This window comes from Dermacentor silvarum, chromosome 9 (genome assembly GCF_013339745.2).
Source record: "Dermacentor silvarum isolate Dsil-2018 chromosome 9, BIME_Dsil_1.4, whole genome shotgun sequence".
In the NCBI taxonomy this organism is placed as follows: domain Eukaryota; kingdom Metazoa; phylum Arthropoda; class Arachnida; order Ixodida; family Ixodidae; genus Dermacentor; species Dermacentor silvarum.
The window spans coordinates 77,755,397-77,777,318 of record NC_051162.1 but is presented as its reverse complement, the minus strand read 5'-3'; the positions used below and the strand labels follow the sequence as shown (position 1 = coordinate 77,777,318).

The 21,922-nt window shown below is 43.8% G+C and overlaps 1 protein-coding gene across 6 annotated transcripts in view; it reads left to right on the top strand.

The window, feature by feature from the left end:
• Positions 1 to 21,922, top strand: part of LOC119463673 (venom metalloproteinase antarease-like TtrivMP_A) — a 206,060-nt gene that overhangs the window by 4,190 nt on the left and 179,948 nt on the right. For 4 of the 6 annotated variants that reach the window (XM_049655577.1, XM_049655576.1, XM_049655581.1 and 1 more), the window contains exons 3-6: positions 73 to 196; positions 9,108 to 9,164; positions 14,650 to 14,783; positions 20,133 to 20,204. In XM_049655577.1, the coding sequence (XP_049511534.1) occupies positions 73 to 196; positions 9,108 to 9,164; positions 14,650 to 14,783; positions 20,133 to 20,204 (387 nt within the window). The remainder of the gene's footprint in view (positions 1 to 72; positions 197 to 9,107; positions 9,165 to 14,649; positions 14,784 to 20,132; positions 20,205 to 21,922) is intronic. The other 2 variants (XM_049655578.1, XM_049655579.1) reach the window with 2 other exon arrangements.

The following is a 21,922-nucleotide window of genomic DNA, read 5'->3' as shown; positions in this document are numbered from 1 at the left end:
GTTTGTGCCTGTTTTACGTGTGACTGAGCTTACGAAAAATGTGTCTGTGCATTACTATATTACAAATTTCAGCGAGGAATTCTCAGCCATCATCTCAGAATCGCTCCTCTCGAGATGGCGAGTCGATCCAGCGATGGGAACACTCCGCATGAGATCACTGTAATCAAAGAAAGCCCAACAGTAACGTCTCGCCAAAGTAAGACTTTAGTTCTGTTACAGATCGTCTGTATTCACTTGGTATTTATTTATAATATACGAATGACTAGTTGCATTTGCCAAATTCAGAAATAAAACGCTCAATATTTGCGGGTTCGAGAGACAATAACTGATGATAGTGTGAAAAACAACTTTCACAGTATCGCGGGAATGCCGTGTGGAAACACTTGTGTAGAAATTGCCGCGAAATTTATCGGGACACTCATGTGAAACTTTAATTTGGGATAGAGTAGAGTTGAGCTATCGAATTTTGAACAGATGCAGTTACCAACTGAACAGAAAGTACTGAGGTGTAATCTAAGTTCAGTACTATTATGTCTATAATATAAATAAACCTCAGAGAAAAAATTGGCAATTTTAGAAATATATAAATGATCTATCTCTCAGTCATACAACTTTGAGCCAACACTTTCGATACCAGTAATATAATTATTTAGCATTTATGCCTGAGTGTATCCATCGTTCATTATATATTTCTTATAGTGCACTCTGTATTGCGAGAAATAAACAGTAAACGAGGATGCCGAGTCATCGCAACTTGAATAAAATGGGTGCCCTTAGCGCGTGCGCACTACCAAATTATTACAATAGTCTTGCATTGGCCAGTCTAAGCATTTGTTATAAAGCAAACATTTGCAAAATGTCCTCGAGTTTGGATTCCATAAACACTAGAAGCCTCTCGCACTTATACCTTTGTCACCATTTTCCATGATCCTTGGATCTCCGTGTGAATTCCGCTCGGCACAAGAGTAGCGTTAAAAGTGTTAGTCAAATTTTAAGGCTCCAAGGTTTCCCAGTACCGGAGATTTAATATGGTTAAACGTCTGACCTTGGACATTTTCTAACGGCACTGTTGTTTTAGTGTGGGATGTCACAAAACACAAATGCGAAACTTTTTCAGGTTTATTGTTAAACTTTACTTACAATATTTAATTCCCCACAAGAGTGATTATTTTTTTTCTACCAGTTAGGTTTGCTGAATACCATCAGCCTTGCATGCGCTGAACGCCACAACGCTAAAACGAAGAGGCCGCATGCAGAGCATTTGCGCAGGTTGTTTATTGCTTCGCAGCCACCGGCAGGTAATTAGCGTTCTTAGAACTACACAGCTCTTCGATACAGGGAGTGCTGAGAATGGCGAACTATTTCCGCGGTGCCCAAGTTATACGGTCACTTTAGGGTCAAGCGTATCCAACGTGAGGCCAAGCAGCCGCTCCACCGCTCGCATTTATTAGCTTACTGGCATCTATGCGAGATCTTGTGGGCTAACACGAACACAGGCACTGTCGAAAAATGATAAAGTGGGTATATTTGTACTTCCTGTGCATTTTATATACGAAAATATTTACCAAAGTTCTAAGGAGAGTAATACGCTGTGGCAGGAAGTTCCTTCTGAATTTATACCATACACATCTAACACCTTACATACCATTGCATCGCTCTTCCCCAGTAACCAAGGATGAAATTGGCAGTATTTTACCTCCTATGTAGTATATATATATATATATATATATATATATATATATATATATATATCGATTGACTTAGTAGCTCCTGTTCTGCTTAAGGCCGTCGTTATTCAAGCAGTCTTTGCCCTGTTGCAAGTCTTACGCGTACGATAATTGTTATTCTAAAATGCGCGTATATTATAATCAAAGTGGCCCTGAACCACTTCTTTCATATGTTAATAAATTCATCGGAAGGTACAGTAGACTATTTAAAAAATACCTTCCTGTAACATTAACTTCCATGCGTTCAGTAGAAATGGAGTTATTGGCAATCTAATATCGCCTATGATCCCCTTCCGGGGCTCCAGCTCTTTTCAATGTCCTGAGCCGTGAACGCCCCGTAGGAGGGGGGCGTGCCCACAACGCTCCGCCTACTAAACGTCACCATGTCTGGCAGTTCAAATGCGTTTTTGGATATTGACCAAGAGGCCACTACGCTCCGATTTTGGCGCCTGCGACGCGCTAATCATCGAGTCCCTATATAGGAAAAGTACCGCCATTCTTTGATCAACGCCGCTTCTCTCTCTCCTGTATCTCCGATTGGAAGATGATAGCGCGCGCTTTCACTTCTATATATATATTTTTTTCCCCGCCTCAGAACCATGTTGAAAGTCACTCTGCGCAGCCGTAGTAGCCGGCGGCGGCCGAGGCGCGTGCGCTCGCTTCTTACGGCCTTCTCACCCGTCGGGGAAACAATGGGGGAGTTTTCAGCACGTTTCGCCACCCATCGGCGGTAGGGGCGCTGCGAACCTGACCCTTCTGAAATCATTATGCAAGAACAGTACCACCATCTACTCTTTCCTCCGCCGCCTCTTCTCCTAAAGCGCTTGCTTTTTTCTGTACTTTTCGCTTGCGAAAGCAAGTCGACGGTGGCGCACCTAGAAAGTCCACGTTGAAGCTTTCAGGCCGGGCGCGCGCCGCCGCCGCCGCCGACTGCGGCTGCGCAGATGACTTTCAACATGGCTCTGAGGCGGGGAAAAAACAAAATATAAAGAAGTGAAAGCGCGCGCTATCATCGTCCAATCCGAGATACAGGAGAGAGCGAGTAGCGGCGTTGATCAAAGTATGGCGGTACTTTTCTTATATAGGGGTTTTAGACCCCTCCTCTCCTGCTCCGAGTGCATGCGCTTGCCTTCGCGCTCGCACAATCGTTTTCCAGCGCATTTTATTCGGTGCTTTGTCAGTGTTGTTCAGTATGCAGTGATTTGTGGGCTCCTGAAGACGTTCGTACAGCCTTTAGTACGCGTGGCCACAGCCAAGACTTGTCCATAGAGTAACATACAATGATAAGAGAGGACACTTCCATAGGCCCCTGCGGCCGATTTTGGTTCGCAGCGCACCTAGCGGGTTGGTGGAATCTACGCAGACTCAGCGATTGAGACCGCAGGAAAACTAATCTCGAAGGCTATCTTCTGGTGATTAGAAAAAGTACATGGCCTTCAAGATTGCTTCCGTGCGAGTGCTCGTCCCGGAGGCTATATTTCTATTTTTTTGCGTGCATCGAGTAGCTTCGTGTAAGCTGTACCACCAGAGCAGCAAGCACACGGTGCCACTGTGTGTTTATGCTGACATTTTAAATAAACATGACAAGTGTTGGTAGAGACGAAACATTTTATTTTCAAGTGACATTCTCAGTAAGCACATGCACACCTTTTTTTTTTCGCAACGTTCAATCAACGCAAGCGCAGAAAGATGGTTGCACTGCAAAGTGCAATATATGCCAATACAGGTGCCATATGTTGAGAATAAGTTTCACAAAAGGAATAAACAAGCGATATTATGAAAAACCCCACAGAACAGTAAAACTGCAGAAGACAGCATTAGCATTAAACAGGAAAACAGCACTCGTCATTTCAAGCCTAACCTTTCTTATTAAGTGGTAGTTTCGGGCTGCATAGCAAACAAGGAATGAAGGCTGCTCACTGCAGTTGTCAGCCAACCACGCTCTCTCCCTGTCCTGTCGTTGTTACTGCACCTCGCAACACAGCAGTTATTCCCGTAGTAGTTGACTATGGTAAGGCATGACCTGAAAAAAAAAGTATTGGTTATGTCTTCTCTCCCGCCTTCGACCAATTTTCATCTACGCACTTCAGATCACCCTTTCGCGAAAAGCGTCACGTGCAATTGTCGCAGCTAAAAAAAGAAGGAAACCTCCATGCATACGCGCCATGTCATGCATACGCTACTGAGGCAGGAGTGTTTATTCAGAATACGTCGTAGCCACAGCTTACAAACATTCTTCTCAATTCGCAAGTTCTCTCTAATTGCGCTCGTAACAAAGGCTTCAAGCAATCTGCGCACGCCACGAATAACGATCCTAAGCATAACTGCATTCTTCCACACAATTAGCACACACGTGTATTTTGAATTCAGACAACGTATACCGGCGTGTCCAGACTCACTTTCTCGCGCCAAGAAACGATTTTCTCGCAAACGTGCAGCGCAGCACGTTTGCACTACACTGCTGCGCTGAATGCTGCGCTGCACGTAGCACTGCGCAGCATTCCAAATTGCTCTTTCTTACATACTGTGAAGCAATCCACGAACATCATGCGCGAAGTGAAGAACATGCAGCACAATGCGACAAATGTCAACTTACGGCTGAAGTGACAAATACATAAGCAATTTGCAAAGTAATGAAGGGAAAAAAGAACGTAATCAAGGCATTCTTACCAAACAGCAGCCAAGCAGACAGATGTTCTGGCAGATGAACCCAGCAATGACCACGCAGACGTTATCGCACATCTTTTGTAGCGTCGCCTTGCCTGATCACACCATGGCCGATATTTTGTAGCGATGCGTTATTCTTTTTTCTATATACTAGTCTTATCATCCAACGCTCACGGCCGGCTGATCCCGTTGATAACGACTACGTCTACAGCCACATAGACAATTAGACGTATAGTGCACTATAGAAAAGTTACTACAGTTGATAACTAGTACGCGCGTTCCCTTGGAAACAGGGAGTGTTGTATCGCCCTCTAGCGGGCGGCATGAAGCTGCGTAGCTCGGCCGCTTTTAGGCTGGAGTGGCCACTCTTGTAATCCGTATGGTACTCTATGACTTGGCGCCGTTCATTGTACATCGGTATAGAACTGCTGTGTGATGGTGTACTGCTGTGTTCCATATTGCAAGTCTCGTTCCGGGAAAACACACGTTGTTTATTTTCACCAGTTTCCAAGCAATGAGTTTCTAGCCTGAGTTTCTAGCACTTTTGGGCAAGATACAATTTTTTTTCGATAAAGCCTCCGAACCCCTGCCACGCAGGAATAGCAGTCCAGCCCTATTTACAACGCACTCCTATCTTGAGCTGCCCTGAAGGTGTGGACGACAGCCATGCGAGACGATCCACAAATCTAATTGCCGAGAAGTTTCTGAGAATACTCCTTGTAAATCACTCCTTGTAAATCACTGACGAAAATAACACGCCGCCAAGGAAACACTATAGATTGGAATCGTGAATAAGGCACATTTGTGAGCTACTATGTCCGCAAGAGTTCTCGCCTGCAAGTATGTCAACCATTGTAATAACCTTGTCACACGACACGTGTAATGTCATTTTCAGCGAATGAGACAAGTGTTTTTGTTGCTTCTACACGGGCATAGGGAATGCCATTCCCAGCTAATGGCATTCGCCCATTGAATGAGTTTCCGGAACTCAATCACGCACGACTTGTGTAATTTCGACGGCAGGGGGTTGGCAAAAAAATACAAAATCGGTAAGTTAAAACGAAGTGTAATATAATTTCAAATAACCATCCAACGTTTACGATAGTATTGCTAACAATATAGTGAAAATATGTAAACAAGAAGCACGATTTGTAAGGTCTCATTATCATAGCAGCCTGCCGATAAACATTCCCATCAATTGCGAATTACCCGTGTAGTGGGTACCGCCATACCTTCTAGCCACCATACGTGTAGACTGGGAACGCAATACCGCAATATCCGATATGAATGTGATTTACTGCAAATGACATTACATGTGCCGTGTGACAGAGGTGTAAGTGCATACGAGCCATAAATATTTATTTTCATTCCTCAAAATGCATACGCGTTTGATGGCGGAGAGCTGTTCCTCGCGGCGCATGCATCTCCATGTTCCCCACTGAACTTAAAGAAGCTCGATGTACGAATACGGTTACAGTGCATGTATTTATAAGAAGCCTAGATCAACCATTTACGCGTCCTCTACAATTAGGCGACTTGTTCTTGAATGCACGGTGAGGTAAGAAGCACGCCCAACCCCATCTTCCAGCGTTGCGCGCGCTGCACAGATTGGCTGGGAACAGTTGAGCAGGGTTAAGGTCCCTGTATGTTCCAAAGGTAGTGCAAACCATTGTTCAAATAGGAAAGGAGAATTTCCTCCCCGCCTTCTACCCCTCCTGATTTCTTCGCCGTTTTCCGCTCTCCCATTGGACGAGGCTTGACACGTGACGAATAACCCGCGCGGCTTTCGTTATCGCCAGAAAACGGCGCCATTAGTGAGCGTAGAAACACCGGGACACATGTGCGCTGTGCGTGAGCGTAGGCTTTTTACATATTTGAAGACGCGCTCGGCTGCAGCATGATGCCGACTTGCTGTGCTGTTGGATGTTCGAATAGCATTGCCAAGCGGGGCAAGCTTTTTGCGGTTCCTCGTGGCAAACGAAACCTCAAACGGCGAGCGATATAGGCGAGAACTAGCCCCTGTGCGAAGGCCGTAAGAAGCGAGCGCGCGCGCAAGTCGAGCCCGGCCGTGGCCCGGCCTGAAAGCTTCAACGGGGACTTTCTAGGGGCGCCACCAGTCGACTTGCTTTCGCAATAAAAAGTAAAGAAAAAACACAAGCTTAGGAGAGGAGACGGCGGAGGAAAGAGTAGATGGTGGTACTTTTATTATACAGGGACTTTAGCTAAACTCAGAGGTTATCTCTCAAAAGTGAACTTCGAGGTGTCTCATCCATTCGCTCTGCTACATTATACTACATAGCTTCGTCCGGCTTTCTCGAACCGAGCGACAAGTTGCCTATTTCCCTTCGCACTTATCTCTGTGGTAATCACAGTTTTTTGTTTGTTTGTTTTTAGGATCGAACAGAACGTCGCCCATGCAGAGAAACCACTCAGAGCCCGCGATTAATCTCAGTGAGCTGTAGTGAGCTCAGCGAGCAGGCTCGTCGCGCCACCTCGCGGTGGCCGTGGAATCAACGTTACGTAACAGGCGCAGCTACATCAAACTGTGGCATGTTTGCTATGTGAGCGCCAAGGCTGGAGTGCGCGCTGAATTCCAAGTTCGCCGTGCTATGTAGTGCGGACCGGCTTTGTCCTGTCCCAGCTTCACCTAGGGATAGTACCCACATCTAAATTGCGCATGTAGATGCGCTTTCCGTAGCTCGTACGAATCGATGTTTTTCAAAGCGTCTGGCGAGGAGCTTCCAGGAGTAAGCTGACTGGAAAGCGTGCATGTGGCCTTACCTTACGTTTTGCATGGTTCGAGGCTTCTTTCGTGTTCCAAACTAATCGTAATTAGCTAGACGCAACAGCTACGCCCCCGATGTGGCGAAAGTTTGGTTCCTAAGCCAGAGACCGCGGCCAAGTGTGAGCAAACCATAGTCGGCTGCTTTTGGAAGTACGTAATTCTTATGAAACTTTCAAACAAAGATTATTGCTTACTTTAACCTGTTGAGGAAATTGCTTCAGTAAGTATGCACAGTAATAGTAAGAAGAAGCGGACTAACCCAAATAGCATTCTTGATTGATCTCAGCTCTCAGCCAATATAAACCACGTACGGCAATCTGATATATGACGACATAGACAGCCCAAAAAAAGTGAAGAGAAGGCTTCTGTTGTAAAGAGACTGTTTGAGCGTCAGTGACTTGGCGCTTCGTTTGCGATGTCCGCGCGCCGGACACGACTGCAAAATTTGGCTGAGATACTAAGGGCAGCGTATTCTATCCGCAGAATAGAAGAACCCCAGGTGGTCCAAATTTCAGGAGTCTTCCACTACGGCGTGCCTCATAATCAGAACTGGTTTTGGCACGTAAAACCCCATAATTTAATTTTTTTTCGAAAAGTCTTGTGGCTCCCCCAAACCCCTTTTCTAGTATGGAGTAGCAGGCCGGAGACACTTCACTAAGGCCGACCTCTCCACCTTCCTGCCATCGAAATTTCTCTCCTTCCATTCACCAAGCTCGAGCGGGTGGTTCAGGGGCCCTTTAGGCAGTTGCACTTTTGTTTATATTACAAATGAGGGACACTACGACTGGCTGAACTTTATGCGGAGGCACTCTAGCTATGTTTTCGGTGATATTGCATGCGGTATGATTTTATTTCCGAAAAAAATGTTATTTGTCACCTTTTGTGAAAGTTGCGCTCTCTGAGGGTGGGGAACTCGTCAGACACGGTTTCCTCGCCTTCCTCTTGCTTTTAGTTTTACTTCTCATAGCTGCCTTTGTTGCAATTACTAAATATTAGTTCTCGGAGCGTATTCTGTAACGATTCAGTTTCCGTAGAACCCACTTTGGCGGCGGCGTCACATCTGGGCGGTCCGTTGACGTATTGAGAGCGTGGGGACGGACGGAGGCCGGTCGGCGCGCAGGCTGTCTCCTACATGTGAACGTCACAAACATAGGGAAAATATAGCAAATTAGGAAAGCTTCTTGCTCTTAACGCCGACCTCGTTCGTGCGCACGGCATGCACAGGTGCTGCACATGGCACACGGCGCCTTCGAATCCAACCGAAGCACTTCGCCCCATTTCGCTTTGTAGGAGATGACGGATTTGGTTTCGGCATGATTGACATGTGCGTGACGTCGTCATGATATGCGTGCACGCCCGGAGGCGATGGTGGCACCCAGGCGAATGACTGCTCGCACAGTGAATTCTTCGATAACCGAAGCGTTACAGAATGCGGTCCCTGATACATGGACAACCTGGAAAGCATGGCTTCAAGGAATCGTAACAGCTGCCGATACGACCGCATTCTACAGGTGTATTAGTCTCTGCTATGGCATCGGCAAGGTGGCACAGAAGCACTCAAGTAAAAAGGAGTGGCTCAGAAGTGAAATAGTCTTAGGGCATTCGGTGTACCCGGTGATTAATTCTTCGTATGTGAATGTTGATTTATAGGCTGCTTGCAAGACATTTATGAAATTTGTTGGTAAGCGAAAGACATCCGCCACCAAGTTGAACATCAAAATGACTCGGGATTTGAGCACATGACATCAACCATCGCTCCAAATACCTTATTGTACTATGGAAAGGTCACAATGTAAAGTAACAAATAATAGCAACAAGGTAAACTTAAAAAGTGACAATGCACCTCTCTCTCTCATAGATGAAGTACATTTGCAAGTCCTGTAGGAAACACAAGGGTTCACAGGAAATTTCACTCTATTTACTTCTAGATGGTGAGGCAGTAGAGGAAAATCTCTACGAGCAGCACTGCAACCCTATAGACATTGGTAAGCGTGATTTCATTTTTACAACCTGATATCTAAATAATGACTAAAAGTGCAAGGCTGTAACTGTATAGCATAAGTAGTCACTATTCCTTTGCAGTCACATTTGCCTGTAAAGGAAAAGTACGTGATTTTGGCAACAGTGGCCGTTGCGAAATTGCGTTGCTTGTGAAAATAATGGGTAATATGCTTTTCCAAAGAGACTTTTCACCAAAAAGTACTGTACAATACACTGAAACAGCGAGGAACGACTAATAAAATTATTCGCGTGTGAACTTTTCTCGAGTTGGTAACCTTTTTTAACGTGCTAAAGCGTTCTACTGATGGGACATAAAAGACTATTTTTGTCTTACATGTTTCTTCGTGAAGTCCCATCAGTAAAGTGCTCTATGAAGGTAAAATATTCAGGAAAGAAAAGGAGAAGTGTGCATTTTGAGTACGCATAACTACAGTTCAAGAATGCCATTAGGTTTGCAGACTGGATTAGTAGGTATCAAAAAAGGTAGACTTCTGCTATGTTTACTGACTGTCACTTCTGATTTATTTACTTTGTAACTGGTTTGTCGATTTATCAAACTTAATCAAAATGAAGGATATTTAATCGTATTTGATGCATTCCATTCCAAGCAAAAAATGGATGCTAAGCGACATTTCTTCATTCATTCATTCACTCATTCATTCACAAAACTTTATCAGAGTCCTGAAGCTCGGTTTTCTCAGACTGAGGCGGGCCGCGTCCACGTCGGCACCGTCAGGCCGAGCCTTATGGCGCAGTCGTGGACCCTCTGGACAGCCCGTAGTTGATCTTGATAAGAAGAGCTTGACATCGTCATGTGCCAGTAAAGCCCTTTTTCGTCGGGGTCGGCGAGAGTCGCGGGACAGCCCGCCAGCATGTGTCTGATTTCAATGATGCCTTCGCACACGTTACATTCTTTCCTAATTTCTCTTTCGGGGTGAATTTTATTTACGAAATAGGGAGTTGGGTACGTCCCGGTTTGCAGTAAACGTAGCGTGACTGCCTGAGCCCTGTTCAACTTTACGTGTGGCAGTGGGAATCGCCTACGCCCCAAGTAGTAGTACTTAGTTATGTCGTTGTAAGTTAGTAAATGATCTTTATGATCCCCGGAAGGGTAGTGGGCGTCGGTTCGGTTCTGACCGGCACGGCAAGCAAGTCCTCGTGCCAGGTCATTCGTCACCTCGTTGAGGTTGAGCCGAGCCTCGTCCACTTGTCGCATGTGTGCAGGAAACCAGCGGGTTTCAGTTTTGATAGTTTCTACCTTGTCAATAATTTTAGCCGCAGTCCCAGCGACATAGCCTTTGTCAAAGCTCTTAATTGCTGCTTTTGAATCGCTATAAATGAAAGACCATTTACGGTTCCTGATGGCTAGAGCAATCGCGGCTTGCTCCGCTACCGTGGAATCCTTAGTGAAGATGGTGACGGCGTCCCGTACCTCTCCCTGGCTGTCGACCACCACGCCGTGTAGGCCTCTTTGCCTTTGACCCAGGCAGCGTCTACGAGGGCCGCCTGTTGTCCTAGCTGTTCAATTTCTTTCAACAAAGCTTTCGCTCTCGCTTTTCTCCTGCTAACATTGTGTTCTGGGTGACATTTCTTCATTTCTTCTGGGTGACATTTCATTTCTGGGTGACATTTCTTCATTGGCCTAACCAATTTCTTATGGTTTTAAAGTATGCCAATTAGGAAACTATAAAATTATACATGATTTGCCATTATGATAAAAAATTACGAAATCCGCATTTTCTCTTAAATTCCGCCAATATTCCAAGAGATGTCTAAAATACCAGCCTATAGGTTCGAAAGGACAGATCAACATGCTTAGCTCCCGTAGATGGTAAGATTTGCTGTTGAATGTTATAAAATATGTGCGCCGCTTGGACACAATGCAGAAGTGGAAACACAAGGAAAAATATCAAATGGGAGATTGGAAGTCTGTGTTGGGTAAAGCTTTGCCAAGAAAGAAATAAAACAAGTCAAACAAGTGACTACAGCGACAGTGATGAACACAGTATAGTGTATTCCTGTTGAAGTGCACGGCTCAAGTCTATCCATTATTTAGAAAAACACGTTCGCGCATTCCAAATAAACTTTTAATAATCCCACACGGTCAAACGTGTATTACCCTACATGAGTCGCCCATCAGTCTGGATCGGCAGGACTGTGTGTCTAGCTGTGCAATTCGCGGTCACGTTCAGAATTAGCTGATACATCGCACACGCTTATTTTTTTTTTGGCGAGAGTAGTCAAAGAATCCTAATGTTCAATTCATCGAACCTACTACCAGCACTAAGAAAAACAACGTATGTGTGCCAGGCACGTAGTTGCGTCATGCCTCGCGACCTAATATACACTAAAGACACGAGATCAAAACCCCGCGGCCAATATGGCGGAAATATGCTACCCCTATGTTCGCCATCTAAACGTCACCTAAAGATATACTAGTGGTTACCTTGTTTAGAATGAGTTCCGGCATGTTTTGGAACCTGAACGAATCAATAAAAAATTGCGTTGCTTTCACTGGAGGCGCAATGCTAAAGAGACAGCGGAGCTAAGCTAAGCATTTGGGCTACGCTAAGCACTGCCAAGTCATCCCCAGCATTTCCCAGAATTTATTGATTATTTGTCAATGATCTACTAGCTATTGATTGGCTATCGCAAGGTATTGGCCACGCATTTGGGCTAGGTTAAGCCCTACCAAGTCATCCCCAGCATTTTCCGGAATTTATTGATTATTGATCAATTATTCATGAGCTATTGATTGGCTATTGATTGTATATCGCAAGGTATTGGCCATGTATTTGGGCTGGGCTAAACACTACCAAGTGATCCCCAGCATTTTCCGGTATTTGCCAGATTAGCTATTGCTTCGCTATCGATTGGATATCGATGACTGGCTAAGCTTAAGTGGTCGCAACTATGCTTAGCGAGACTTAGGCCCGTATTCAAGAACGCAACTTAAGTTGAAGCCCATGCTTGACTTGATTTAAATGACGCGTGTCATGAACGCACCGGAGGAATCTCAACGAGCGTCTTGGGCACGTCCACGACAGGCGCCACTCGGATCAAGTCAAGCAAGTTAAGTTGCGTTCTTGAATAACGCAGTTAGCGAGGCTCAGCTTCTCTAGTACACAGGGGCATGTGCCATTGCGCTTGGACCTTTCCTGCACTGCCACCAGGATCGGCCCACATTTTCTGTTTGCATGTTACGGCTTAAACAGCTCCGCTGTAAATAAGTGAAACGGCTGCTGTGGGTAGCTGCGTCGCCACGCGTTGTGCCCGCCTCATGCACGTTCTAATGGTGTACTCAACATGTACATGCAACCAGTAGACTCGAACTCTCAAAACAACCACCGCGCCCAAACGTCTTCTCGAGGATGCTTAACAAATATTGTTTCCCCGTCATAACAATATAGCTATAAACACAACCGCATACGCTAAGACACATATTGCTGTTTTAAGTAATTATCGAAAGACGAAGAAGAAATTTGAAGTTCACACGTGCAGAAGTATTTCGGAGCATAGGAGAAATATATCAAGTATAAAAGAATCATTCAGGCGTGCATTGCCTAGGCTGAGCACTATGCAAATAGAAAAATGTAAATGGAATACTTGCACTCAACTCATCTCAAAATGAAGCGCATAAATAATAAAATTTATGCAGACCCAATGCCCATGTTGGGATCTATATGAAGCGAGGCTCTCCTGAAGCGGTAAATGAACTGCTTTAAGTTTGGCCATTTCATTTTTGTGGTTATGGCTCGAAGGAAACCGGCGCACGCATGTAGTCTCGCGTTTCTGTGCCACGCATTATGGCGAACCTTATATTGGCTTCATCATTTCTTCATATTTATATTAAAGTACGGGCCACTTCTTGGTCCATCCACCGTGTGGGTATATGCTATTGAACCGACCTGAGACGCCGAGGTTCGAATGCCACTGCACGCGCTTGTATGCGGTAAGGAGGAATCTCTCCGACAATCCGACCAGCCACTCAGCGACCGACCCATGTAGCACCACGGGACGGTAGTCAGAGAAAGGTTCACTTTAAAGCCTGTCTACGTCACTAGATATCATTCTGAGCAGCACGTAAATTCAAGATAGTGACGCTGTTTAAATCAGTTCTCACATCCCTCGAAAATACCACAGTTCTGTTTTATCCCCACCCGAGATCTACAGAAGGCTTTGCAAACTCTTCGCTATATTTGTACAAGTTTTACACTTCGGTATATGCATGAAATTTGCTTCGCTATACGCCTGCACCTTTTCAAATGTTTCACTATATCGAAGTTTGGTGCGTCGGTAATGGTGCGTTATACCATACACATGCTTCTGTATTTTGAAGCGGGTCTGCCAAAGCCTGCGTCTGGAGGCGCGATCCAACAACCTCTGAGGGCTGCGTTACAGCCTCCTCCTTCATTAACATATAATACCGGATGTGCCATCGGCTTTCACGTCCGCCGCCGTATAAACCACCAGCTTATTTCTGCACGGAGCCGATAGAACGCGGCATTAGAAACAAAAATTGTAGATTACTGGCTAAAATAAACCTCGCAATGCAAGTATTGCCTAAACGAGGGGGTGAGACGCATGGTAACGTTCACAACGCTATAAGTTTTTTTTTATAATTACGTTTCAGGGGGGAGCAAAATGTGAGCTCCAACGCAGCGTCAGTTATTTGCTGTTCTGTGTCTGACATTTGATGGCGATCACATGGTAGCACACCGGCATTACCCACCACACAAAAATGAATACTGAGCTCACCTAACTTTTTCGTTCTAACAACTAGTACATTTTACACAAACATATTGTGTGATTCTCTAAATTTCACTGCATTTAAATGAATACGCTGTTTCAGTAACTGATATCCTTTGTATGTACGCAAACATTTACGATTTGATTGCCATAACTCAGACTAAGCTGTTCCGGATGCCACTGCTACTGTTTTCGGGTGTTATGGACATGATTTATTGTTTTATGAATCCGGTGAGGTCCGATAAATTGTGTATTTTTATAGATACGAAATTAGTAGAAACAGAAATACCTAAACTATCAGGATTCCATAGTAATAACGTTACATTTCTTAAAGAGATCACAAGTGTGAACAAGATAACGAGTTTTAGAAATTACACGAATTATGTGTGATCCCACTAAAAGTAGTTTTCTAATTTCACTGTTTGTTGTTGCGGCCAAAACATGGTTAGCATAGCGAACAAAGAAAGTGACTCAGGAATGCAGACAATATCCATATATTATTGATGATATAACGCTGTCGAATATTAGTGCATGTAAATATCACATTTTATTAAAAAGTAAAGGCAACAATAATTAACAATGCGAACACTATCAACATTTAACGCTGAAAACTACTTAAAGATTTCGTTGCGAAGTCGACATGGGCATGAAGATATCTAAACTATAAATCGTATCTTCTGGCATGGTGTCAATGTACTTCATTCTAAGGCAATTTTGCAGAAAAGAGAGGAGTGGAGCAAAAACCACCTGATCTGTTTCGAGTGGAAGTGTGCATTGTGGTGAGCAAAAAATATGCCAGTGCGTTTAATACATCCGAGGATCTTCTCCTCTACATTGGCGCCATGATTAATGGGGTGAGTTCGGTTGGCTGCACTTGCCCAATCGGTGCATGCCGACGCAATCTTTACATAAATAAATAGGCGTAAATACAGTATCTAAGTGAACAACGCAACAGGCTGACAAAGGCGTCGGAAGAAATCCCGCGTGTCAGCAAACCATGCGGAACTCTATAATTGTAAGAAATTGCTCTTTTCCGAGTAAGCGAAAGAGGGCAGTGAATTTCTCTCTATATCTCTATCCTCTCTCTCTCTCTCTCTCTATATATATATATATATATATATATATATATATATTATTTACAAATACTGATGTCTCCTTACGAGACAAAGCAGGGATGCGTCAATAGAACACTTTCAAGATACAAGAACACGTTTGAAGCATGTAACGGGTTAATTGGTCCGACAGAAGCGGTAAAACAGGTTTACAGAATGCAGATAAAAATTTAAAATGCTAACACATACAAGCACGATATATATTTTAACCCTTCTGCAGAAAATTGTTCAGTGGGCCGTCTTCTAACGGGTCCATCAAGCTTGTTCCACAATTCAATTGTTGACGGCAGGAAAGAAAACTTAAAGCAGTTCATTTGCGATCTGAGCGGGACAATGTTAATTGAATCTGTGCGCCTGGTTCTGCGCACTGAGCTGGTGACGAAAGGTATGGGCACGCAGACATGAACAGAAGAACTGACAGTTTTGTTAAGCATGATAAGACGATCCCATGTGCGTGTCTGAGCCAGCGACTGTATAGGGATAATAGCTGAGCATGCGAGGAGGTTGAGGGATGGCGATCCTACCTGCCGTATATAAATAGTGTCGCTATTTTTTTTGTACAGCTTGAAGTTTATCTATGTCGCATTGATAGTGAGGAGACCAAATTATAGAGGAGTATTCAAGGATGAGTCGAACTAGCGTTTTGTAGGCCGTGAGTTTGCACTCTTTAGTGGAATTTTTCAGCGTGCGTTTGACGTAACCAAGTCTCCGAAGCGCGTTTGAACAGATGAGGTAAACGTGCTTGTGCCATTTTAATTTAGTCGGGAAAGTGACTCCAGGTTTCCTAAATTCGTTGACGCACTCAATTTATTTGTTTCTGCTACTGTAAGAGAAATACAATCTTTTTTTCTTGTTAGTAAGACGTCATGATACTGTTTTCTTAATTAATCGACATTTGTCAGGAGTTATTCCAGTGGCAAAATCAAGCAAGAACGCTATTTACCTAGAATTAGTCTTCAATGCCAGTAACGTTTGTACAAAGCTCACATTCATCATCATACATACGAAGTTTGACGAGGGAGTTACTTATGAATTCAGCCGCATATTTAATATATATAAGGAATAGCATAGTGGCCCCCAGATCGAGCGGTGGGGAACACCTGAAGTAACGGTAGCTGACGACGAGTGAGCGTTGTGAAAAGAAACGATCTGTCACGTCGAATCCAAATACCTAGGCCACCAGTCAAGTAGTTTGTCATTGGTAAAATTCGAGCGCCGTTTAAAGAGAAGTGTTTTGTGAAAGACTCTGCCAAAGGGGGGGCTTTCGCGTAATCTATAGAGATGGCATCTATCTGTCCACAAGTGTTTAGTGCCAACGTAACGTCATTAGCGAATTCGGTAAACTGCGTGACTGTTGAGTAGCAAGCACGGATCCCATGTTGCCACTGCGATATGCTGCTATTATCAGCTAACCACCTCCTGATATGTTTATGAATGATATGCTGGAATAACTTAGAGCATGTGTTACTTAAAGAAACTGGTCTGCAGTTACAAGGCATCTGATTGTTGCCAGATATAAATACCGGGATGACAATGGCAATTTCCCAGAGGCGAGGAACAGTGCATGAGCCAATCGATTCTTTTAAAAATATTTGTTAGGTAAGGTGCAACCCATTCCGAGTACGTCTTTAAAAATTCATTTAGAATACAATGAGGTCCACTACCTTTGGGTATGTCAATACTAAGCAGAAAGTTAGGAACCCCGGCTATGGATACTTGGATATCAGAAATGGGCTGTGCCATCTCATGTGCTCTGGATCTTGGGTTACTACCATCTTCAGAGACAAAAACAGATTTGAAGTAGTTGCGAAATCCTTAAGATATGGATCAAGGAGCACAACAGGGTTGTTCGTCAATAATAAATAGAGATGAAAGCGGGGATACAGGTTTAATAGTTTGCCAAAATATCGCTCAGTTACCTTTCCCGAGAGTAACCTGTGTATTGTTATAATAGAAGTCTCTTGCATCGTTTATTTTAGTTTTTAGTGTTGACTTCTGTGAACTTAGCCAAAAATGATGCTGACAGTTTGGCGGGCAGTTCCGATGGTCGCGAACCATTTGACTCATCGCGTATTTTGATGATATACCTGTTGTACCAGGAGCGTTTAAAGTTACGTTTTATGCTTTTTTGAGCAAATTTCACGATGCCCTCTTGGGAAATGTTGTAGAAGTACCCAAGTAAGGTATTGACATTACTAGAAGTAAAGAAGTGATCAACAGAGGTGGCCCGTAAAACAGTAATGGCAATGCCACCTGCACAGTTAAAATTAAACACATTTTTGAAATCATGCGCGATGACGTGAATGGCCATGATTAAATGTAACGAAGACCGCTTTGTGATCGGTAAGACCACCAGTTATTTTTCATTCAAAGCCGTTACGTAAAAGTGGCTTGTTCACAAAGACACGATCAAAGATGGAGTAGAGTGTAGGAACAGTGACAACCTGTCTTATGTCAAATGACATAGCCAAGGTAATCAAAGACTCGCGCAGCAATTTATCACGTCCAGCTACAGAAAGAGAGCTCCAGTTTATACACGGGACATTAAAATCACTACAGGGTATCAACTTACAGCAATAGAGCCTGTGTTTAACTATGTATTCGCAAACGGTAGTAAAGATATCGCCGTGGTGCTGGGCGGGCGGCATATGGCACCCAAAACCACGACGAAGCTGCCAATTTTAACTTTGGACCGAATTTATTCAATATTTGGACTTCTGGGAGTGCGGAAAATTGGAGGTCATTTATAAAAAAGAGCGACCCACCACCACTTTGCCCAACCGGCCTGTCTCTCCATAGAACCTTGTAGCCAGTAGGCAAAAATTCAACATCGGAAACAACATCGCTGAGCAAAGTTTCGCTTACTCAAACAAAATATGTATCGGGCCAATCCACAATACAGTTAAAGTCATCAGTGGTGCGAGACTAAGCGAATTTACATTTAGAAGCGTCAGTCAGCAGTTAGATTGAGTAAATTGGAACTGCTCATGCAGAGACTTCTGGTTGTTTTTAGAATGAATTTTTTAGCTTCGTCTTTAGTGTAGCGAATGTTATCAACCATGAGCGAGTCGTAGTGCAATCGGGCCTTGCTGCAATTTTTTCTCAGATTAGGAGAGTGCTTCCAAAGCTTGCTACGAATCTTGCGCACGCGGACACAAAAATCTTCGTTAATGAAAACCCTTGATCCCTTTAGTTTACGCACGTTTTTTTAGTATTTCAATCTTGGTCTTGTAGTCTATCAGCCTAAAAATGATAGGCCTTTTTTTGTCCGGAGAACGTGTTCCAAGTCTGTGGCAGCGCTCGGTGTTGTTGCATTCGACTTCGAGCTTACTTCACAAAAGACCAGTTATTGATTTAGACACTGATCAGTGCTTTCGATAGGTGGTTCAGAAAGACCATAAATTACTAACTTGTTACGTCGAAGCCCATTTTCCAGGTCTTGGTATTTAGAAAAAAATTTACGCGCCATTTTCTGAAGATGAGTGAATGCGTGCTCGTGATCTTGTACGCGCTGGTTTAGGTCAGTGTGGGCAGCTACCATCGATTCTAATTTACTTGAACGTTCGTCGAAAGCTGCGAACCTCAAACTCAATGTTGCCAATTAAGTGCCAATTGTAATCTGGCCGGCAAGAAGGTCAGCTAGCTTTCTTTTGTTCCAGCGGGACCTGTATTACTCTGAATGTCCCCACATACCTGTAGAAATATCTTTAGGAATACGTAATATTGCACATCAAACACTCAAAAAGCATAGAAGACGCCGGGTCTGGCAGCAGCAACAAAAATAGATCATCACTCCTACAACAATTACATTTTTTATGCCACCTAGTGCTGTGGGGAAAAGCGTGCATGCAAGACCAGAAAGTAGAGGATCAGACTGAACGGTTCTGAGCATGATCGAGACCACCGTGTCATCTTGTTGACCTTGTCGTCCAACCGCGTGACAATATATACAGGACCGACCTGTATTTTAGGGAAAAGGTCGGTCAACCCACCGAAACTGTTGGGTAAATAGACCTAAGGTAACCGCGAAGTTGTGCTTCTCATTTTTCTAAAAATCCATTAACGTTATATATATATATATATATATATATATATATATATACGTATAGGAATATGTTCTGAAACCTACTGTTAATTCTTGTGATGCGAAATGTTCCTCTCCAGTTCCACATGTATACAGGTAGATTCTGTGCATAGAACACTCTCACCACAGTTTGAAGGCAGCACTCACTTTTGTCTTGTTAACGTCTTTGGCTACCCTTTGCACTGTTCATGATTTCAGATCTCTTTATGTAGCATTTTTAATACTCTTACATTATGTTTACTAGCACCCGGAAGCTGGCTGTCGAAATACGCTTGTCATTTTAACTCCACTAAGCGCAAACAATGTAGCGCGACTAAATGTATTGGTATTCAAGAATTATAAGAATGAGCTAAAGCAAAGCATGACACAGCTAGAACACAAAAGCAAATATTTACGTAGAAAGCTTCTGACTGTTCGGATGGCATACTTTATGACTTAATGGCAAGTAAATTTAGAGTCCGTAAAAATGCTTGAAGAAAATGGCGCTAACGTGCAGTTTAGAATTTGCGTATCGAAAACAAACGCAAAAAGCATTTGGCAACTCTCACTGATTTGTCGATAGTCAACTACAGGGTAATACGGGGCAATGTTACCCACTGATGGCATGTTCCATTATAGCCAGCTATCCATATTTAGTTTGAAGTATTCCTGAGAACACCCCTCGAGTCGTATAGACATTTGTATTGTGTGTTTTAATTTAAACATTAAATATGCATATGTACCTTATCTATAGAAATGAATGGGAAGCGTACATACTAAAAATGCAAATTTTTTGGGCAGTCTTAACTGTTCAAGTTAAACAAGTAAAGTGATCAAGTAATTTCGAATTTCTGATTAGTCACTATGCCAGGTAAGTGCTGATGGCTGCAAGCAAATATTACGTAAAGCATTCACAAATTGTCAATTTTAAAGCTATCTGTAGCTGATCTCTCTCGTCTCATGCATTGAATATTCCAAATTCTGTATGAATGTTAATTAACGGCTTATTGACCGTCGTCCTGTTTAAGGTGTCGCTGCGATATATCGATATGATATGTCCGAAAATACAGTTTCAACTCAATCAACTGTTCATCGTTAAGGTAAGCAATTTCTGTAACAATAGAAAAACAGCACGAGAGAATTTCTCTGTAACGAAATTTTCTCTCTAGGCCTTTTAAAAACCTTCAAGTATCAGTTTTTACGAACGTGGTTGGATAAACGACACTGCTCTAGAGCGGAATTTCAAGAGGCGAGTGCGTGAGAATTAGAATATAAAGTGAGAAAGAAATTTTATTACAATAATAAGAGTATAGTTGAAGACGTGGTCATGAGTGATGGAATAAAATTGTTAACCATTAGTCAAACGAGAAATATTTAAGGTAGGAACTGTGGCTCCTACCAAGTCGTTTTTATAAAGCGAAGCTGTTAAGGGCTCGCTCTTCGATGGTCGGGTCCGGATACCGAAAAAAAAAAACTCTCATTGGCCGTATGCTGTATATGAGACTGAAAGTGCGCGAGGGACGCGCGCTTTCACGGGGACAGAACGCACAGCAGAGAGCAAACGCGACTTCTTCCGTCGCGCGAAAGACCGTGGGGGGACGGGAGAGATGGAGGGGAGGCGACGTTTAGCTGCGGAACCAAATGCGTATCTTGCGACCGGGAGCAAGGGGAACTGGCGACTAAATCTCCCACGCGAAAGTAGGACAGTGGGAAGGCAGCGCGGGAGGAAGGGGTGGCGGCTGCTGCTCTGCAAGCAACTTGTATTTTGCGCGGTGCCGGGTGGTCGCGCGGACCGTATCTTGAAAGCGATCCGCAACGCGGTTCCTACCTTTGTATGCGCTGTGCTTTCGCCGCTTAGTTTCTGTTGAAGCGATAGACCGCACGAACCTTCGTTCGCTGCTGCTGGCACGCTTGCTCAGCCAACACTTTGACAGCGGTTGTGTGCGGTCACACAAACAACGCGCAGAACTGTTGTCGACGGCGGCAGCGTTTTGCCCGCGTTCACACCGAACGCGCGCGACGTTGGTGACGTGTTTATGAGGAACGTGCCAACCTTTGTCGTACACCCTATGGCGGTCTACCGTAGCGACCATAAGGCCGTGGTCTCTGTGGGCACTAAATAAATGAAAACCACCGGATCATATATATCTCACATTATTTAATAGTTGAAATAACCAATCACACCATCACATCTTAATAGTCATAATTGAAAATACATAATTCACGTCACAGCACAGCTTCGCTCGTCTTCGATCTTCACCCCAATGGAAGGGCTGACAGTTTTTTGTCGAAAGGTTCTCCTTTGCCTGAGACGTGTCTTGTTCAAACATTGTTGATCGCTTGGAGTACCAATTTTTGCACAAATCATCGTCTTCTCTAGCTTTCAAAATAGCGAAGGGTACTTCTAGGAGATATTTGTCACAGTTTAGCGAGTTTTTCTCCAGACAAACCAGGTTCTAGTTTTTCTTTGTGGCAAACGTTTGCTTTCGCTTTGGACCAATAGTCGAATTTAACGGAGTCTCAATGGTGTTTTTTCAAATATATATCTTCTAAGATAACATTCTTGCTATCCAAGACAGCGACATGACCACCGTCTATGCGGTTATGAAAGGGGTATAATAGAGGCTTTTTGTCGCATTCACATTCATTAGGGGCTATTCGACTTGTACATAACGACCAAGCATACGAGATGGCAAGTTGGCAGTCAATAGCCAGTAGCTATTAAGCCTATGCACTGTGCTGTGGCCTTACTTAGTCCCTCCAAGGCAGGGAAGGCCTTGCTGAGTGTACCTCTGGTTTTGTGCAGAAATATTGACTG